The 21,661-nt window shown below is 44.4% G+C and overlaps 1 protein-coding gene across 5 annotated transcripts in view; it reads left to right on the top strand.

Annotated features, from left to right (window-relative positions):
• The window catches only part of LOC114647780 (uncharacterized), a 199,827-nt gene that overhangs the window by 168,688 nt on the left and 9,478 nt on the right, over positions 1-21,661 (top strand). For all 5 annotated transcript variants that reach the window (XM_051924450.1, XM_051924449.1, XM_051924451.1 and 2 more), the window contains 2 exons: positions 13,371-13,478; positions 20,020-20,063. In XM_051924450.1, the coding sequence (XP_051780410.1) occupies positions 13,371-13,478; positions 20,020-20,063 (152 nt within the window). The remainder of the gene's footprint in view (positions 1-13,370; positions 13,479-20,019; positions 20,064-21,661) is intronic.

Below are 21,661 nucleotides of genomic sequence, written 5' to 3'. Positions count from 1 at the left end.
CAATTGGCAGCTTTCACATTGACTATTAGATATGTTTCATATTTCATCAGCATTCTTTACACACACATAGACAGGTAAGGCACATATTTGGCTAAGAAAGAACGTTACATTTATAGAGGCGAGAGAGAGCGTCGAGAGCGCATTTACTCGACACCCTCTATGTGTTCTAAATTTGATGTTACAATTCCTCAATTAATCCTCATTCAATACAAATGAAAGTACAGAGTGGTGAACAAAAAAACACAGATTTCAGTTTTGACCTTAATTGAAATATTTAGTTGTTTTTAAAAGCTTTTAATTCTGATGCTTTAATCAATTTAAAACAGACTGTTCAATAAAACTAAAGAATTTTAATTATTGGATTTTTTTTCTTAGTCTGATCCCACTTTTTATAAAATTGAAAACCGTTTATGGTCTTACATTTATTTGTAAATGGATTCCATGAGCCTATCCTTCTCCATGAAAATCTCCATCACCTTCTTAGAAAAGTCCTTCTTGTTTTCCTTTAGTTTTAAAAGTCTTAATCTTCCATTTTGGCAGTCAGTCGGAATAAAAAATAAAAATGAATGGAGCGCTGCAGTGCACTTGACTTTCTGATGTCTCTAACTGATTGGCACCTCTGCGTAGAAGAACAGCAGCAACGAGCACCTGTTGGGCTCACATGCGCCCCTTACCATGCGGCACTGTACCGTCTGCCTCGCCTTGTGCATTTTCACTGCGGTTTTATGTCCAATCAGCAAGACTAAATATGTCACACACATTCATTAAAGATATTAGCCAGACTGTGGAATGTCAGGGTGTATAATAAATGTGTCTGCAAACATTATATTGGCGACATACAGACAGACAGCATCAGGCACGCGCCAATTGCATGCATCAATCCAGTGTGTGAGTGACAGTGCAGTCCTAGTTGAGGTGAGGCTCGTGTCTGATGCACCTCACCTTTCTCCCCTGTATTTGAACAGGAAATGCGCCAATTCAGTGATTTTGACTATAAAAATGATCAAAATTATTGGAATCATACAGAAAACAAATTTATAGTACAGATTTTATTTTATGTTATCATTATTAGTTTTTTTTTTTTGACGTCAGAGGTATTGCGGTCTGCATCTTCACTCTGTTGCCCTGATGTGCAGTCATGGTGCCAGAGAAGTGCTGGACTTCCACTAACTACTGATCCAGCTGGTCCTGCACTGATACTATGAGACTCTTTTCTTCTTCTCGCACACTATAGTTGCTTTTATTATCATCTGCACTGTAATTAAATTATTTTCACACGTTTCTTACACAATTTCTACCAGCAAACATATGTCAATGTCAATGTCAATTTATTTATATAGCACATTTAAAACAACATAGTAATGCTGTGGCCAAAGTGCTTTACAATAATAGAATAAAAGAAAAACAAAGCAAATTAACATAAAACATAAATAGAAATAAAATATATGAACATAAAATAAAATACATAATAAATAGAAGTAATGTTATATACAGTGCATCCGGAAAGTATTCACAGCGCATCACTTTTTCCACATTTTGTTATGTTACAGCCTTATTCCAAAATGGATTCAATTCATTTTTTTCCTCAGAATTCTACACACAACACCCCATAATGACAACGTGAAAAAAGTTTACTTGAGGTTTTTGCAAATTTATTAAAAATAAAACAACTGAGAAATCTAATGTCCATAAGTATTCACAGCCTTTGCTCAATACTTTGTCGATGCACCTTTGACAGCAATTACAGCCTCAAGTCTTGTTGAATATGATGCCACAAGCTTGGCACACCTATCCTTGGCCAGTTTCGCCCATTCCTCTTTGCAGCACCTCTCAAGCTCCGTCAGGTTGGATGGGAATCGTCGGTGCACAGCCATTTTAAGATCTCTCCAGAGATGTTCAATCAGATTCAAGTCTGGGCTCTGGCTGGGCCACTCAAGGACATTCACAGAGTTGTCCTGAAGCCACTCCTTTGATATCTTGGCAGTGTGCTTAGGGTCGTTGTCCTGCTGAAAGATGAACCGTCGCCCCAGTCTGAGGTCAAGAGCGCTCTGGAGCAGGTTTTCATCCAGGATGTCTCTGTACATTGCTGCAGTCATCTTTCCCTTTATCCTGACTAGTCTCCCAGTTCCTGCCACTGAAAAACATCCCCACAGCATGATGTTGCCACCACCATACTTCACTGTAGGGATGGTGCCAATTTTTCCCCAAATGTGACGCCAGGCATTCACACCAAAGAGTTCAATCTTTGTCTCATCAGACCAGAGAATTTTGTTTCTCGTGGTCTGAGAGTCCTTCAGGTGCCTTTTGGCAAACTCCAGGCGGGCTGCCATGTGCCTTTTACTAAGGAGTGGCTTCCATCTGGCCACTCTACCATACAGGCCTGATTGGTGGATTGCTGCAGATATGGTTATCCTTCTGGAAGGTTCTCCTCTCTCCACAGAGGACGTCTGGAGCTCTTACAGAGTGACCATCGGGTTCTTGGTCACCTCCCTTACTAAGGCCCTTCTCCCCCGATCACTCAGTTTAGATGGCCGGCCAGCTCTAGGAAGAGTCCTGGTGGTTTCAAACTTCTTCCACTTACGGACGATGGAGGCCACTGTGCTCGTTGGGACCTTCAAAGCAGCAGAAATTTTTCTGTAACCTTCCCCATATTTGTGCCTCGAGACAATCCTGTCTCAGAGGTCTACAGACAATTCCTTTGACTTCATGCTTGGTTTGTGCTCTGACATGAACTGTCAACTGTGGGACCTTATATAGACAGGTGTGTGCCTTTCCAAATCATGTCCAGTCAACTGAATTTACCACAGGTGGACTCTAATGAAGCTGCAGAAACATCTCAAGGATGATCAGGGGAAACAGGATGCACCTGAGCTCAATTTTGAGCTTCATGGCAAAGGCTGTGAATACTTTTGTACATGTGCTTTCTCAATTTTTTTATTTTTAATAAATTTGCAAAAACCTCAAGTAAACTTTTTTCATCTTGTCATTATGGGGTGTTGTGTGTAGAATTCTGAGGAAAAAAATGAATTTATTCCATTTTGGAATAAGGCTGTAACATAACAAAATGTGGAAAAAGTGATGCGCTGTGAATACTTTCCGGATGCACTGTACATAAAAAATAGATGTTATATAATCACAAAGAGGAAACCATCAGTATTACTGAAGGTCATGGAATGCAAGTGAATAGAAATGAGTCTTTAGTCTTGTTTTGAACAGTTCAATTGTAGACGACTCCTTTATGTGATGAGGTAAAGAGTTCCATAGGCGAGGCGCAGCAGCTGCAAAAGCCCTGTCACCCTTAGTTTTACTCTTGGTACGAGGGACAACCAGAGACAGCTGACCAGAAGATCTAAGCACTCTAGATGGCTGATGTAAAACACACAGTTCAGATAAATAGGCAGGAGCAAGCCCATGTAAAGATTTAAAAACTAGCCGCAAGATTTTAAATGAATTCGAATTCGAACATATGTGCAAAACTCGCCATCGGCAACCACATGTGCTTACTGTTTCAACCCGACGAGCCAAATGTGCTCAACAAACAAACAACGGTCCTTTACTGAAGCAGGGGCAGCCTTAGGCATGTGCAAACTGTGTACCTGCACAGGGCCGGCAAATCCCAGGGGCCACCACGGCAATATATATTGAATATAAAACAGAAAGAGAAAATAACGACACAGCTGACGGCAATGTGGCTGAAAAACACGCGCATATAAAAGCGTGTCATGAGCACGTGGCGGCTATGCAGTGTCCGCAACGAACGTGGCCATCCACCGTGCATAAGATACCATATTGACACTGGCGGGCGAAGGGGCCACCAATTCTTTCTCTGCCCAGGGCCGCCACGAGCCTGGAGCCACCCCTGACTGAAGTTACACCATGTGACTATAGTAAGATCACCGCATAGTGAAGTAGTGACCTACAAACAACCCCTCTGCACGACTGAACCGGACTGAACGAAAATACTATTGCTTTTTTTTTTTCATTTTTACTCAATTTTCGTTCTCGTTTTAGTTCGTTCACATATCACTCATTTTTATATTTATTTAGTTTAGTTTCTCAGTTCGCCCTAATTTCAGTTCTCGTTCTTGTAAAACAAAAAGCAATATTTTAATTTCTAGTTCTCATTTTCATTATAAAAATATCACTGGCCCTCACCTACGTTTTGTGTATGCAACTCACATGTAAATGGAAACCATGGTGTTCAGTGCAGGCTGTGGTATGTTAAAACAAATCTCTTCTTATTAAGAAGTTATATACTGCCCTAAAATGACTCATAAAAGACAAAAACTTCATGTTCGCTCTTTTCAAGACTCTTGGACGAATTAATATAGATTTGTACAACAAAAGGTTTGTGCTGTGTGTTCATTATGCTGTGAAAGTGTAGTGTGTCGTAGGTCAAGTGTACAAAGACATTATCAAACTAAATATCAGTCCTTGTTTAAAAACTCTGATGAGAAAAGTGAAGCTATAAAAAGAAGTGGTCTAACACCAGAACATTCAGAAGCCTGCCTGAAGCTAAAGGTGACCAGTTACACACCTGATATTGAGCAATTGAGCAAAGAGGTACAGGGACAAGGTTCACATTAATTGATTAATACTCTCTGATTAATAATAAAGAATGAATATCCATCCATTCTCCAACCCGCTGAATCCAAACACAGGGTCACGGGGGTCTGCTGGAGCCAATCCCAGCCAACACAGGGCACAAGGCAGGAACCAATCCCGGGCAAGGTGCCAACCCACCGCAGGACACGCACAAACACACCCACAACCCAGGTCTCCTAACTGTGAGGCAGCAGCACTACCACTGCGCCACCGTGCCGCCCCAAAGAATGAATATTCATATTAGAATTCTTGATATTTTTTTCTTATTCAAACTACTGTATGTACTTTGTATTGAAAAAGATTGCCATTTATATTTTGTAATACAATTTTTAATAAATGTGTTGAAAATTAAAATTTGACAAAACATTTTTTTCACATAAATATTTTAAAATATTGAAGGAACCAATAATATAAGATCCGGTTATAATGAGCTTCAAAAGTATATACTTCTGAAGCCCGTTATAACTGGACCAATTCTGATACTATAAATAACAAAATTGGTAGAATTATGTCGGCACGTGGAATCACATGGTAACATAGGTTCGGCACGACACCGCTGAAAAGTTGCCGACCCCTGTTTTAGTTCTTCCTCTGCTCCTCTTACTTGGCAGCTCTATCCTTAGCACCCTTCTCCCAATATACCCATCATCTCTCCTCTGCACATGTCCAAACCAACATAATCTCACCTCTCTGACTTTGTCTCCCAACCGTCCCCCCTAAGCTGACCCTCTAATGTCCTCATTTCTAATCCTGTCCAATTACTATTAAGTACAGAACACTGTTTTAGGATACGTTCTTTACTTTTGACAGTTTTCTTTCTTTCTTGTTTAGAATACTTTTGTAGCAGATTGAAACTAGAACAGACAGGGCAGAAAAGGAGCCATCCAGTGTACACAAACAGTAAGGGGACAGGGGTGGCTATCTCTGACCCTGGAGAGCCGCAGTGGCTGCTGGTTTTTGTTCCAACCCCATTGCTTAATTAGAAGCCAATCCTCCCCAATAACTGATCTTATTTAATTTCATGGCTGGTGTGGAAACCAGCCCGAACACCAACACAGACAGACAGAGGAAGTCCCAAACACACACTTTTAATCACCGTATTTCCAATATTTACAGTTCTGCACACAACACAGTGCCCCCTGCACCAAACACCTCTCTAAAATCCGGACCTTTCAATAGTCCTTCCTTTCAGCACCTCTGCTCCTCTCTCCAGAGCTTTGGCCTCTTCCTCCCGACTGATGACGGGAGGAAGGCGGCCTCTTTTATATCCACCCAGACATGCTCCAGGTGCCCTCTGATGATCTTCTTGTGGCACTTCCTGGTGTGGCGGAAGTGCTGACTTCCAGGGCTCCTCAATCCTCCGGGCGCCCCCTTGTGATGGCCACAGGCCCCAATAAGGTTGAGCTTCCATGCTCGGTTCCTGTGGTCCCCATATAGACCAGGGCAGCTGCCCTCTCGTGACCCAGGGGAGGTATAATCCCTCTCCCAGTCCTTCCAGGCATCCCGGCTGGGCAAGCCCCCAGCCGACCACCACAATGGTTAGAGTTTTAACTCTACCATGTCAATTCATTCTTAAATCATAAATTTTGTTCCTTTCTAATGACACACGTGATTTGAAGCCTAAAACGAATGAGTCATTTCCGATTTTTCACTTTCTCTTCAGTTTCCTTCTGAGTACTTAATTAAACCAAATAGTGGGCATTGAGACAAGCTAGTTAGAGAGCTGCTGGTTCCTTTGTCATTTGCATTTAATCTAATATATAAAGCAGAGTCGATGTATGTTTGTTTGTCCGCTATACAAATCTGCACCGGGCGTCCGATCGCCACCAAACTGGGCATGGGGCTTCTTTGTGACCAGGAGGAGATCATGGGATATGTTTGGTTGGGAAAAATGTCCTTGGTCAAGCGCAGGACATCTTTTAACCGATACAACGTTCGCAAAAAGTCCTCGTACTTATCATCGACAAGATGGCCTCACATTGCAACAAACGTTAACGGCGGCGCCATCTAGTGGCACGTTTGGTCTCTGTGCATCCCTCTTTACCAATGTTTCTTTAAATTGCGAAGACATTGCGGAAGTGTCCAAGTATGAGAAAGCCGACTGCTTTCATCGCGTGAAGGGGAACTGCCGTATGGATATAAAATGTGAACGACCCAGTAAGCGCGTGACTGGCTTTCCATATTTGTGGTGCTATTTGCTCGCTTTCCGACTCACAGTCGGATTTCAGTCTTGGTCTTTCTGACTGACTGGTGCAATTTGTTCGCTTTCCGACGTGTTGTAAATAACGTACATTCATCTCACTCTGGTGCTTATTCCGTATGTAATACCATGTGACACATTATCATTGCCCCTCTTTTAACCGCCACCTTATCGTGGTGGAGGGGTTTGCGTGTCCCAATGATCCTAGGAGCTCTGTTGTCCGGGGCTTTATTCCCCTGGTAGGGGCCACCCAAGGCAAACTGGTCCCTAGGTGAGGGATGAGACAAAGAGCGGTTAAACAAACCTCCTATGATGAAAGACAACTTTGGACGGCGTTTTCCCTTGCCCGGACGTGGGTCACCGGGGCCCCACTCTGGAGCCAGGCCTGGAGGTGGGGCTCGATGGTGAGCGCCTGGTGGCCGGGCCTGCACCCATGGGGCTCGGCCGGGCACAGCCCGAAGAGGCAACGTGGGTCCCCCTTCCCATGGGCTCACCACCTAAGGGAGGGGCCAAGGAGGTCGGGTGCAGTGTGAGTTGGGTGGTGGCCGAAGGCGGGGACCTTGGCGGTCCGATCCTCGGCTACAGAAGCTGGCTCTTGGGATGTGGAATGTCACCTCTCTGAAGGGGAAGGAGCCTGAGCTAGTGCGCGAAGTTGAGAGGTTCTGGCTAGATATAGTCGGACTCACCTCGACGCACAGCTTGGACTCTGGAACCAATCTCCTTGAGAGGGGCTGGACTCTCTACCACTCTGGAGTTGCCCCCGGTGAGAGGCGCCGAGCGGGTGTGGGTATACTTATTGCCCCCCTGACTTGGAGCCTGTACATTGGGGTTTACCCCGGTGGACGAGAGGGTAGCTTCCCTTCACCTTCGGGTGGGGGGACAGGTCCTAACTGTTGTTTGTGCGTATGCACCAAACAGCAGTTCGGAGTACCCACCCTTTTTGGTGTCCCTGGAGGGGGTGCTAGAGGGCATACCTTCTGGGGACTCCCTCGTTCTGCTGGGAGACTTCAATGCTCATGTGGGCAATGACAGTGAGACCTGGAAGGGCGTGATTGGGAGGAATGGCCCCCCCAATCTGAACCCGAGTGGTGTTTTGTTATTGGACTTCTGTGCTCGTCACGGATTGTCCATAACGAACACCATGTTCAAGCATAGGGGTGTTCATATGTGCACTTGGCACCAGGACACCCTAGGCCTCAGTTCGATGATCGACTTTGTGGTCGTGTCGTCGGACTTGCGGCCACATGTCTTGGACACTCGGGTGAAGAGAGGGGCGGAGCTGTCAACTGATCACCACCTGGTGGTGAGTTGGCTTCGATGGTGGGGGAGGATGCCGGTCAGGCCTGGTAGGCCCAAGTGTGTTGTGAGGGTCTGCTGGGAACGTCTGGCAGAGCTCCCTGTCAGAAGTAGCTTCAACTCCCACCTCCGGCAGAACTTCGACCACATCCCGAGGGAGGTGGGGGACATTGAGTCTGAATGGGCCATGTTCCGTGCCTCTATTGTTGAGGCAGCTGACCGGAGCTGTGGCCGTAAGGTGGTAGGTGCCTGTCGTGGCGGCAATTCCCGAACCCGTTGGTGGACACCAGCAGTGAAGGATGCCGTCAAGCTGAAGAAGGAGTCCTACTGGTCCCTTTTGTCCTGTGGGACCCTGGAGGCAGCTGATAGGTACCTGCAGGCCAAGCGGAATGCAGCTTTGGTGGTTGCTGAGGCAAAAACTCGGGCGTGGGAGGAGTTTGAGGAGGCCATGGAGAACGACTTTCGGACGGCTTCGAGGAGATTCTGGTCCACCATCCGGCGTCTCAGGAAGGGGAAGCAGTGCAGTGTCAACACTGTATATGGTGGGGATGGTGCGCTGCTGACCTTGACTCGGGACGTTGTGGGTCGGTGGGGGGAGTACTTCGAAGACCTCCTCAATCCCATTAACATGCCTTCCAATGAGGAAGCAGAGCCTGGGGACTCAGAGGTGGGCTCCCCCATCTCTGGGACTGAGGTCACCGAGGTGGTCAAAAAACTCCTTGGTGGCAGGGCCCCGGGGGGTGGATGAGATACGCCCGGAGTTCCTCAAGGCTCTGGATGTTGTAGGACTGTCTTGGTTGACACGCCTCTGCAACATCGCATGGACATCAGGGACAGTGCCTCTGGATTGGCAGACCGGGGTGGTGGTCTCGCTCTTTAAGAAGGGGGATCGGAGGGTGTGTTCCAACTTCAGAGGGATCACACTCCACAGCCTCCCTGGAAAAGTCTATTCAGGGGTCCTGGAGAGGAGGAACAGTGTGGTTTTCGTCCTGGTCGTGGAACAGTGGACCAGCTCTATACCCTTAGCAGGGTCCTGGAGGGTGCATGGGAGTTTGCCCAACCAGTCTACATGTGTTTTGTGGACTTGGAAAAGGCATTCGACCGTGTCCCTCGGGGAATCCTGTGGGGGGTACTCCGAGAGTATGGGGTACCGGCCCCCCTGATAAGAGCTGTTCGGTCCCTGTACGATCGGTGCCAGAGCTTGGTCCGCATTGCTGGCAGTAAGTCGAACCCATTTCCAGTGAGAGTTGGACTCCGCCAGGGCTGCCCTTTGTCACTGATTCTGTTCATAACTTTTATGGACAGAATTTCTAGGCGCAGCCAGGGTGTTGAGGGGGTCCGGTTTGGTGGGCTCAGGATTGGGTCACTGCTTTTTGCAGATGATGTTGTCCTGTTTACTTCATCAGGCCGTGATCTTCAGCTCTCTCTGGATCGGTTCACAGTCGAGTGTGAAGCGGCTGGGATGAGAATCAGCACCTCCAAATCCGAGACCATGATCCTCAGCCGGAAAAGGGTGGAGTGCCCTCTCAGGGTTGGTAGCGAGATCCTGCCCCAAGTGGAGGAGTTCAAGTATCTCGGGGTCTTGTTCACGAGTGAGGGAAGAATGGAGCGTGAGATCGACAGGCAGATCGGTGCGGCATCCGCAGTGATGCGGGCTCTGCATCGGTCTGTCGTGGTGAAAAAGGAGCTGAGCCGCAAGGCGAAGCTCTCAATTTACCAGTCGATCTATGTTCCTACCTTCACCTATGGTCATGAGCTATGGGTAGTGACCGAAAGAACGAGATCACGAATACAAGCGGCTGAAATGAGTTTCCTCCGCAGGGTGTCTGGGCTCTCCCTTAAAGATAGGGTGAGAAGCTCAGTCATCCGGGAGGGGCTCAGAGTAGAGCCGCTGCTCCTCCGCATCGAGAGGAGTCAGATGAGGTGGCTCGGGCATCTGATCAGGATACCTCCTGGACGCCTCCCTGGTGAAGTGTTCCGGGCACGTCTAACCGGGAGGAGGCCCCGGGGAAGACCCAGGACACGCTGGAGGGGACTATGTCTCTCGACTGGCCTGAGAACGCCTTGGGATTCTCCCAGAAGAAGTGGCCGGGGAGAGGGAAGTCTGGGCATCTCTGCTCAAGCTGCTGCCCCCGCGACCCGACCTCGGATAAGCGGGAGACAATGGATGGATGGATGGACATTATCATTGTCCTGCTTTTCGCTAATATACCCATGCCACCAAAAAAAGACATGGCATTAAAAAGTCCACTTCCGATGCCACAAAAAAAGTCTATTTCAAGGCCGTCTCAAACCTTGCGCAAGATGTCAACATGTTTTCATACAAAGAATTCTGCTGATTTACCCTTTTGTTTCAAAAGGCTACAATTTCCTATTCGTTTGGATTTTGCTATGTGAATTACTAAGGCTGAAGGACATTCACTCCAAGTTAAAGACATCAATTTGGAACATCCATGCTTTTCACACGGATGACTCTACGTACCATGTTCTACAGTGGGCAATCTTCGCAATTTGTTCATTTTCAAAACCCCAAGGCAACACAAAAAATATACTGTATCCAAAGGCTCTAACATGACCACTTATATTACCTATTACAATAAAATGTCAATCAGAAAAATGTTGGTTCGATTTCTATGTTCTGTTTCTTTCATTTGGGAGATTCACCAGTTAAAGATTCCCGGGCAACGCCGGGTACTCCTGCTAGTTGCTAATAAGGAACAGTTAAAACAATGAATACAGCTGTTTAAGACTAAAATTAGCAATTAAGAGTTCAAAATCTTAACAAGCGAGACATTAAAATGATGCAGAAAAATGTCAGTTGAGCAATAAAGGCTTCATCAGCAATAGGTTATTTCTCATGAAGGAACTGGGTTGGAACAAAAACCTGCAGCCGCTGCGGCCCTCCAGGGCCGACTTTACTCAGCCCCCATTTAAAGGTTATGAGGCTTGAATAGCAAATAAATTAAATGAGGTTAATTAGTAGCAAAAACTAGTCACTAATTAGGAAAATGGTTAGAGTGAAAACCTCTAACCAGTGTGGCTCTCCAGGATCAGAGTTAGCTGGCCCTGATATATAGCAAGTACGGAGCCTTCAAAAAGTATTCCAACTGTTGGGAGCCTGGTTGGGAGAGGTTGCTCTTGGAGGATGTTTTGGTCCCATTCTTTATTCATGGGATGTGTTCTTAGGCACCAGCAGTGCAGAGCAGGCTCAGGAATGGCAGCAGGCAGGTTTGAGGGAGGTGAAGACCTTTGGAGGATGGCGTGGTGGGTGTCAAGAAGGGCAGCAAAGAAGCCAAGAAAAACATCAGGGGCAGACTGATATTCTGCAAAAGGTACAGGGATTGGACTGCTGAAGACTGCTGGGGTCAAGTCATTTTTTCTGATGAATCCCCTTTCAGATTGTTTGGGGTGTCCAGAAAAAAAGAAAAGATGAGCGGTGCTACCATCAGTCCTGTGTCAGGCCAACAGTAAAGCATTCTGAGACCATTCAAGTCACGTGTTGTTGCTTCTCAGCCAAGGCAGTGGGCTCACTCACAATTTAGCCTAAGAACACAGCCATGAATAAAGAATAAAGAATAAAGAATGAGACCAAAACATCCTCTGAGCGCAACTTCTTCCAACCATCCAAGAACAGTTTGGTGACCAACAATGAACAATCCAGCATGATGGAGCACCAGGCCATAAGGCAAAAGTGAGAACTAAGTGGCATTGAAATTTGGGGTCCTTTGCCAGGAAACTCCCCACTGAGAACTTGTGGTCAATCCTCAAGAGGCGGGTGGACAACCAAAAACCCACCAATTCTGACAAACTCCAAGAATGGGCAGCTGCCATCAGTCAGGAATTGGCCCAGAAATTGATTACCAGCCTGTAGAGGTCTTGAAAAAGAAAGAAGGGCCAACACTGCACATATGGGCTCTGTGCATAAACTTCATGTCATTGTCAATAAAAGCCTTTGAAACTTCTGAACTGCTTGTCATTCTTCTTCAGTGTCACAGAGAAACATCTGATAAATAGGTCTAAAAACAAGGAAGCAGCAAACTGAAGCAGTCTGATTTGTCTTCAGGCAGCATTTATTATTATTATTATTATTATTTGTTTCTAATTAAAGTTACCATTTATTTTAACTACTAGCTGAAATACCCAGTGTTGCCCGGGAGGTAAATAAAGTGTTTTTTTTTTTAAATTGTTTGAGAAAAACATAATTAAAAAAAAAAACACAACTTTAAAAATAAAAATAAATTAACAAACAATAAAGACTCACTAAAGTCCTTGTCTTGCGGTCTTGTAGTTTATCATCCAGTTGACGTTCGGAACCAACCAACTCTATTTAATTTGAAAAGCAACAGGGGCGCGGTGCTGCTTAAACATAAAGAATGCTGTCAGTCACCTGCTATATACTAACTGTGGATCCTAGAAAGTATTGAAATCGTCAGAACTTCTCTGGGCATCTCTCTCCTAGGAGGATTCGCGTTGGTGACATGCTCTCATCGTTTGTGTATTAGCAGCTAAGCGACTGTCTTTCTTAGGAGGTTTCCTTTTGCCGGTGTGCTGGCTTCACTTGCGTATCCTCGGAGCTGGAGTCCTCACCCCGACTCTACGTCTCACTTCCAGGCCGGACAGACACACACACACACACTTGCGCACTTAGAGCTCTATTTAATTTCAAAAGCAACAGGGGTCATGTCCAGTTTGCCCTCTGGTGGTCGTTCCGAGTGTCAACTAAATGATAACATGCATACAAGACCGTAAGATCACCCCCTACACTACCCAGAAGGGGGTGGGTTAGGGCTGATATCACCCTATGGTATTTTTGGTCAACCATTGAGAAACATGTCTACCAAGTTTCATGAAGATCGCTCCAGCCGTTCGGACGTGATGCTGGAACATACATACGTACATTGACTTTTATATATATAGATTATTCCTTCTTTCTATTTTATTTGTTCTTTCAGAAAGCTGTTTTCTGTTTAATTTGCTTTCTTCTGTGGAGTTTGCTCTCTTAAATCCATGTCACACTAGATGACTGAACTGGACTTGTTAGTATCCTGCTTTGCTCTGTAATTCCATGAAGATGGAGGGTGACATGATGAGCTATGGCGCTTTTTGATGATTGCTATGCAGCTATTTGGCTTGGTGGAACCGTGCCAAGTTCCTAAAAGTGAGATGCCCTTCACATCTAGGTGTGCTTTCATTTACTTCATAGAAATTAAACTCCAAACTTAATGCTCGCAGTGGACATCATCTGAATTGCCATTCCTCTTACTTGCAGGTCTTCCAGTGGAAATGTTTGTCGGAGTCGCTCTAGGGGTGATGCTACTTGTCTTTCTGCTGCTTGCTACTACCTACTTTGTAAGAAGGAGGAGAATGAAATCCTCAGGTAAGTCATTCTGATTCCCATGTTATCTCTTCTACACACACAGTGTGGGCGTCACTTTACTAAACAGAGTACAACCCCATTTAAAAAAATTTGGGACGCTGTGTAAAATGTAAGTAAAAACAGAATGTGTCGATTTGCAAATCATTTAAGCTCCTAGTTCATTGAAAATAGAACAAAGACAACCTATCAAATGAGACATTGTATACCTTTATGAAAAATATAAACTCATTGTAAATTTCACGTCTCACAATTAATGAAGTTAATTGGTTAACAGGTCAGTAACGTGATTTGGTATAAAAGGAGCATTCCAGATAGGTGGAGTCTCTCAGGAGTAAAGATGGGGAGGAGTTCACTGCTCTATGAAAGACTGTGAATGACATTCCTCAACTTAAAAGTGCAAAGAATTTTGGTATTTCATTATTGATGGTACATAATATCATCAAAAAGATTCAGAGAATCCAGAAAAATCTCTGTAGACAAGAGACAAGGCCAAAAACCATTATTGAATTGCTATGATCTTCAGGCCCTCAGGTGGTACTGCATTAAAAAACAGACATGAGTCTGTAGAGAAAATCATTGCATGGGCTGAGGAACACTTCCGGAAACCATTGTCTGTGAACATAATGAGGTAAAACTCTGCCATGCAAAGAAGAACCCAAATGCACTGCTCAGAAAATTAAGGGAACAACTAAATCACACATCAGATCTCGATGAACAAAATATTCATGTGGAAAATATTTACTGAGTAATACTGTGGAATTCATTGAGAACGAAATAACGTAACAACGGTCAATAGAAACCAAAATCACTAACTCACTGAGGGCTAATTCAACATCACACCGAAAATCAAAGTCAAAAATGGAAGCCACAGGCTGATCCAGATTTCAGCACAGTAACTCCTAATGTGACTCAGTAGCGTGTATGGCCCCTACATGCCTGTATTCAATGTCTGGGCATGCTTCTGATGTGACAGCAGATGGTGTCCTGGGGGATCTCCTCCCAGACCTGGGTCAGGGCATCAGTGAGCTCCCGGACAGTCTGTGGTGCTACTTGGCGGTGTCGGATGCACTGATACATAACGTCCCAGAGGTTCTCAATTGGATTCACGTCTAGGGAGCGTGTGGGGCTGTGAATGGCATCAATGTCTTCATCATCCATGAACTGTCTATACACTCTTTCCACATGAAGCCAGTCACTGTATTGCACCAGGAGGAACCCAGGGCCTACTACTCCAATGTAAGGTCTGACAATGGCACTGAGAATTTCATCCCAGTAACTAACAGCAGTCAGGGTACCAGTACCTAGCACCCCTATAACACCTGGACCTTCCAAGGATATGCCTACCCAGAACATCACTGACCCATCACCAAACCGGTCATCCTGGATGATGTTACAAGCTTTATAACATTCATCACGGCATCTCCAGACTCTTTCACATCCGTCACATGTGCTCAGTGTGAACCTGTGAAGGTGAAGAGGTGGCCAGTGGTGGACCTGCTGATTGTGGAATTCTCTAGTGAATGCCAATTGAGCTGCACGGTGATGGGCTGTGAGCACAAATCTCATTAGAGGACGCCACCCTCATAGAATCTGGTTGTGACAGTTTGGTTAGAAACATGCACATTAGTAGCCAGCTGGAGGTCATTTTGTAGTCCTCTGGTGGTGCTTCTCCGGTTCCTCTTTGCACAAAGGAGCAGATACCAGTCCTGCTGCTGGGTTGATGCCCTTCTACAGCCCTGTCCAGCTCTCCTCCTGGTAACTGTATCTCCTCCAAGTTCTTGAGACTGTGCTGGGAGACACAGAAAACCTTCTTGCGATGGCATATATGGATATGACATACTGGTGGAGCTGGACTACGTGTGTAACCTAAATTGGCTGCAGGTGCCACCTCTTTCTAACAGTAGTGACAAGGACACCCGCAAAACACACAACTACAGAAGAATCAGCTAGGAATGATTAAGGAGGGAGCAACTGTCTGTGGCCACCATTCCCTTTTTTGGGGTTGTCTTGCTGTTGCCTCTCCTGTTGTCACTTTCATTTACACCAAAGCAGGTGAAGCTGATGCCTAAATGCTTGTGTTTCCTAACTGGACAGACTGATATCCCTGGAACTTCATTGACTTGGTGTTAGACTGGTATGAATACACATTCCCTTCATTTTTTTTGAGCAGTGTATAAACATAATCCATTGCCTTTTGTGAACCAGCAACTCACTTAAATGAACTGAGGCAAAGTGGAAAACCATACTGTGGTCTGACAAATCAAAATTTGAAATTCATTTTGGAAATCATAGATGCTGAATCATCTTGGCTGAAGAGGAGAGGGATCATCCAGCTTCTAATCAGAACACAGTTCATAAGCCAGCATCTGTGATTGTCTGGGGAGCATTAGTGCACATGGCATGGGTAGCTTGCATAAATGCTGAATGATATATATACAGGTTTTGGAGCAACAAATGCTGCCATCCATACAACATCTTTTTCAGGGAAGGCCTTGGTTATTTCAGTAAGACAATAGCAAAATGCATTCTGCATGTAATACAAAAGCATGGCACTGTAGTACAAGAATCTGGGTGTGAAACTGGCCTGCCTGCAGTCCATATGTGCCACCCATTGGCACAGTATTAAGCAAAAAATATGACAAAGGAGACCCTGAACTGTTGAGCAGCTGAAATCCTACATTGGGACAGTTTCAGAACTACAGCAATTGTCCTCCTCCATTCACAAACGTTTACAGAGTGTTGTTAGAAGAATGCAAACATGACATATTGAGTGGTGGTGCCCCATGCCCCTGGTGGATATGCCAACAGCTACAACCACCTCTGAGTGAGTGAGTGAGTGAGTGAGTGAGTGAGTGAGTGAGTGAGTGAGTGAGTGAGTGAGTGAGTGGCAAGCAGGCCCCCGGCCCATCTTTTTTTGAAACATGTTGTTGGTATCAATTTCAAAATGAACATAATTTATTTAAAAAACAGTTAGGGTTAGGGTTAGGGTTAGGTTTAAACAATTTTTCATTTTAAACATTTAATATGTTGCTTTTGTACTATTTTCAATTGAATGGAGGGTTTAAATGAATTGTAAATCATCTCATTCTGATTTTATTTTACATTTTACACAGCATCCCAAATTTTTTTGGAAAAGGCTACCCATTAATAAACAGTATCACTTATGTGCTCTTATTATTTAAATCATATTGTCTTAAAATTACTAGTAGGCCTCGGATGTCATAACTAGGAGTATTCTGGTGTGATAAGAAGTCCATGGTGAAACGAGATCTTAAACAAATAGTCCCGGAATGTGTAGGATCCTAGCGGATGCAGGTACATGAGTGTGTGTGCCCGCACTGCTCCAAGGTTGATTGGGGTACTTGGCTGATCGCACACTCATGTGCAAATGTGAACAGGTGCAGTCAGGTGCCTCATTCACACCTCAGAGTAAGTGGAGGACAGCACCTGCACTGAGTCGAGGCTATAAAGGGAGCCTGAATGGCAGAGAGAGGAGACAATTGGATGAGAAGAAAAAATAATAGACCCTCTGAAGTATAGCTGGAGAGACGAACAGAGAGCTGGAGAGTAAGCTAGATGGCAACAACAGCTTCAGCACATAAGACAGAGGAGAAAAAGCAACTGTGCCCCCCGAGCAAAGCAAAGTGACTGGCACTCCATGGGGTGTCCTTCTTGATTAGTGTAGGAACAGGAGTAGCGATCAAACCTCGCAGGCATGCAGATAGTGCCATGCCGGTGTATGTGACAATGGAGGCCTGGCTGTGTGCTTCCTGGAGAATATCATTCGAGGCAGGTGACACAGGAAAAAGGAGAGGATTAGGCTGTAACTATCAGCGACTCCATCAGGGGCGCGTCCAGAGAATAAAAGCCTAAAAACCTATCACATATGTTTATTTTAAGGCAGAAATGTTTAAATACAAGAAAACATGCCTTCTTTGTTTCCAGCGCATATTTGTGACAACAAAAGAGATTTGAAAATAATCATTTGATCGCATATTCCTGGTTCTATTTTTCTTGAGGTAAGAATGCGCTCTCTTTTCAGCTTGTGTGATAGCTTTGAAATAATAGGAAGAGTTCTCACGTAAATACAGGAGTAAATGAACATGATACCTAGCATGTGGCAGGAAGAGTTTACTGTGATTTGGTCTTTCAAGAGGAAATGACAGTGCTGGGGGAGAAAGCTTATTGGAGAAGAAGAGAAGTGCTCATGTATCATGTACAGCTACAGGTCTATTTTAGAATGGCTGATTCTCATGATAGTAGTGTTTTCATCCATCCATTATCCAACCCGCTTTTGTTCGAAAATTACATGCATAAGGTACTTTACAATATGTGTGTAATCCCAAGACATGGATCAATGCCTTATAACTGGGCTTGAAAAATTGACATATTTGATAAGTTTTCAAGCATTTGTCTTTTAGGGATCACCGTGCGTCATGACTTTCATTATAAAATGCCAGAACCAGCAATGTATTGTTTAAAAGCTATTGAAAACGCTTAACTCTAGAACACAATTTTGTGTGGTAAATGCATATATACTATGTGTAGCCGCAGGAGTGTAAGCCAAGTTCAAGCATGGGTAAAATGTTTGCCGAAAGAATTCTCTCAGTCCAAAAGTTCATTTTAAAATATTTAGTGAAAATTCAAAGCAAACAATTCACACAAGAATAAAGAAAAAAGTTGTTACACATGTAGAATAAAAGGCAAAAAAAACAAAGTATCTTCTCTAAACGTAACTTTTCTTGTAAAGCTGTTTCTATGTTTAAAGATGCTTTACTTCTTCTTCTGTACGCTTTAAGTGTACGGTGCAGCACATTCAATTAAGTACGTTTGACTTTCATGTTACTTGGCACACAAAACACAAAAGGCACGGTTTAAAACCATATGCCCTCTGTGCCTTACACCTGGCAAGGCTGGTCACGAACTGAGAATAATGTTTAGTCAGAGAGGCTAGAAAAAGTTAGAATATACCAATTCAATTCAACTTATGGGGGTTTCTAAGAACCTCCCACAGATTACGCAGTAATATTTAGTAAAACATTCATATAACTTAAATAACTAGCAAATGGCTCTTAATAATAATAATAATAATAATTAATAATAATTCATTACTTTTCTCAGTACTCAAAACGCTATCCACACAGGGAGGAACCGGGAAGCGAACCCACAATCTTCCACAGTCTCCTTACTGCAAAGCAGCAGCACTACCACTGCGCCTATGTTTTTGAAGAAATATAACTTTGATTTGAAAAGTACCAAAATCATCCTTTAATATTGTGGCAGATGGCTGGGGGCCTTGCCCAGTTGGAATGCCCTTCTGAGGAGAGGACCAGGGGAGAGGACATGTAAACAGCAGTATCTTCCCCAAGACACGAGAGGGCAGCCCCGCTGGTTTGCATCGGGGCCACGGGCTTGGAGCTTGGAAGCTGAACCCTGCTGGAGCCCGTGACCACCAACAGGGGACGCCTGTACAGCTCCGGAGCCTTGGTCTGCAGCACTTCCGCCACACCCGGAAGTGCTGCCAGAAGATGATCGGGGAGCACCTGGAGAACTTCAGGGTGCAGTATAAAAGAGGCCACCTCACTCCATTCGAGGAGCCGGACTTGGGATGCAGAGGACAGGTGAGGGTGGCAGAAAAGAAGAATAAAGGAAGAAAAGACAGAGAAGGAACGAACAGAGCCATTATTGTTGGTGATTTGTGCATTGTGTGCTGGGGAGAAGGAGGAAAAAATAAATGTGTGTGTTTTGGACATTGTGAGTTTGCAGATCTGTCTGTGTTTATCTATTTATTTTTTTTTCGTTCTTTATTTCGCCTTATACAATTTCTTGTATTAGGAATTTGTTAGTTTTCGCATACCCCTTGGGGTCAGAGCGCAGGGTCAGCCATTGTACACAGTCCCTGGAGCAATTGAAGGTTAAGGGTCTTGCTCAAGGGCCCAGCAGAGTAGGATCTCTTTTGGCAGTGACGGGGATTCAAGCCGGAAACCTTCGGGATACCAGCGCAGATCCTTAGCTTCAGAGCCACCACTCCGCCATTTAAGGGCTGATCTTCCACAATATAAAGAAATGAAAGGTGAAACGCAGGACATGAAAGGTCAGGACCATACCACAGTGTGGAGAATCTGGAATATCACAACAGGGAAATATGTTTTCCACCAACATTGTAACCATTACCTGTCCCCTTTAGCAACCTTGGGTTAGAACTCCAAAACTGGGTGCCACAATAAGAGGATGACCTAATCTGCTATGGAGGTGACCCTGAATTCAAATTAGACAAATTAGCAAAAATGTACAAAACGAACCCATTTGGCATGTCAGTCAGATAACCGGAATGACCCATCCTGTGTGTAAGCCCTGTTTTTATAACTCACCTTGGGCCTCCTTACCCTGCATCAGTCAGTCCTCCATTGTTCACAGACTGCACTCTACTGCTTCTTCCTTGCTTGCTTTATAATGAGGTTCATCCACAAAGATATTAATGTGCCACTTTTGCTCTTTAGCGTACAACTGAATATCTTCTCCTGTTTTTTTTTTCCCCCAGAAGCAAAAGATACCCAGCGTGCCCATGATGGAAATTTCATTGAGGTAATGTATGCCACTGCTGGACAGTCTCACTGGGCCTGAGGTCTAGAAATGGCTGACCACAGGTGTCACTAAGGAGAGAGGAGATGTGTGACAGTTCAGTAAAAATAATGTATTATTATTATTATTATTATTATTATTAATAATAATTTCTTTATATATATATATATATATATATATATATATATATATATATATATATATATATATATATATATATATACAGTATATATACAGGTGCTGGTCATAAAATTAGAATATCATGACAAAAGTTGATTTATTTCAGTAATTCCATTCAAACAGTGAAACTTGTATATTAGATTCATTCATTACACACAGACTGATGTATTTCAAATGTTTATTTCTTTTAATGTTGATGATTATAACTGACAACTAATGAAAGTCCCAAATTCAGTATCTCGGAAAATTCAAATATTGTGAAAAGGTTCAATATTGAAGACACCTGGTGCCACACTCTAATCAGCTAATGAACTCAAAAGCCTTTAAATGGTCTCTCAGTCGAGTTCTGTAGGCTACACAATCATGGGGAAGACTGCTGACTTGACAGTTGTCCAAAAGACGACCATTGACACCTTGCACAAGGAGGGCAAGACACAATGCAAAAAAAGGATTTTTAGAAATGTTGGCCAACTGAAAGGTATGAACATGACAAGTATGAGCATGTACAGCACTCAATATTTAGTTGGGGCTCCTTTGGCCTGGATTACTGCAGCAATGCGGCGTGGCATGGAGTCGATCAGTCTGTGGCACTGCTCAGGTGTTATGAGAGCCCATGTTGCTCTGATAGTGGCCTTCAGCTCTTCTGAATTGTTGGGTCTGGCATATTGCATCTTCCTCTTCACAATACCCCATAGATTTTTTATGGGGTTAAGGTCAGGGGAGTTTGCTGGCCAATCAAGAACAGGGATACCATGGTCCTTAAACCAGGTACTGGTAGCTTTGGCACTGTGTGCAGGTGCCAGGTCCTGTTGGAAAATGAAATCTGCATCTCCATAAAGTTCGTCAGCAGCAGGAAGCATGAAGTGCTCTAAAACTTCCTGGTAGACGGCTGCGTTGACCTTGGACATCAGAAAACACAATGGACCAACACCAGCAGATGACATGGCACCCCAAACCATCACTGACTGTGGAAACTTTACACTGGACCTCACGCAACGTGGATTCTGTGCCTCTCCTCTCTTCCTCCAGACTCTGGGACCTTGATTTCCAAAGGAAATGCAAAATTTACTTTCATCAGAGAACATAACTTTGGACCACTCAGCAGCAGTCCAAAGGCGAGACGCTTCTGACGCTGTCTCTTGTTCAAGAGTGGCTTGACACAAGGAATGCGACAGCTGAAACCCATGTCTTGCATACGTCTGTGTGTGGTGGTTCTTGAAGCACTGACTCCAGCTGCTGTCCACTCTTTGTGAATCTCCCCCACATTTTTGAATGGGTTTTGTTTCACAATCCTCTCCAGGGTGCGGTTATCCCTATTGCTTGTCCACTTTTTTCTACCCCATCTTGTCCTTCCCTTCGCTTTTCTATTAATGTGCTTGGACACAGAGCTCTGTGAACAGCCAGCCTCTTTAGCAATGACC

Source organism: Erpetoichthys calabaricus, chromosome 3 (assembly GCF_900747795.2).
Source record: "Erpetoichthys calabaricus chromosome 3, fErpCal1.3, whole genome shotgun sequence".
Lineage (NCBI taxonomy): Eukaryota > Metazoa > Chordata > Cladistia > Polypteriformes > Polypteridae > Erpetoichthys > Erpetoichthys calabaricus.
Note: the sequence above shows the minus strand (reverse complement) of the source record. Positions and strands in the feature narration are given on the sequence as shown.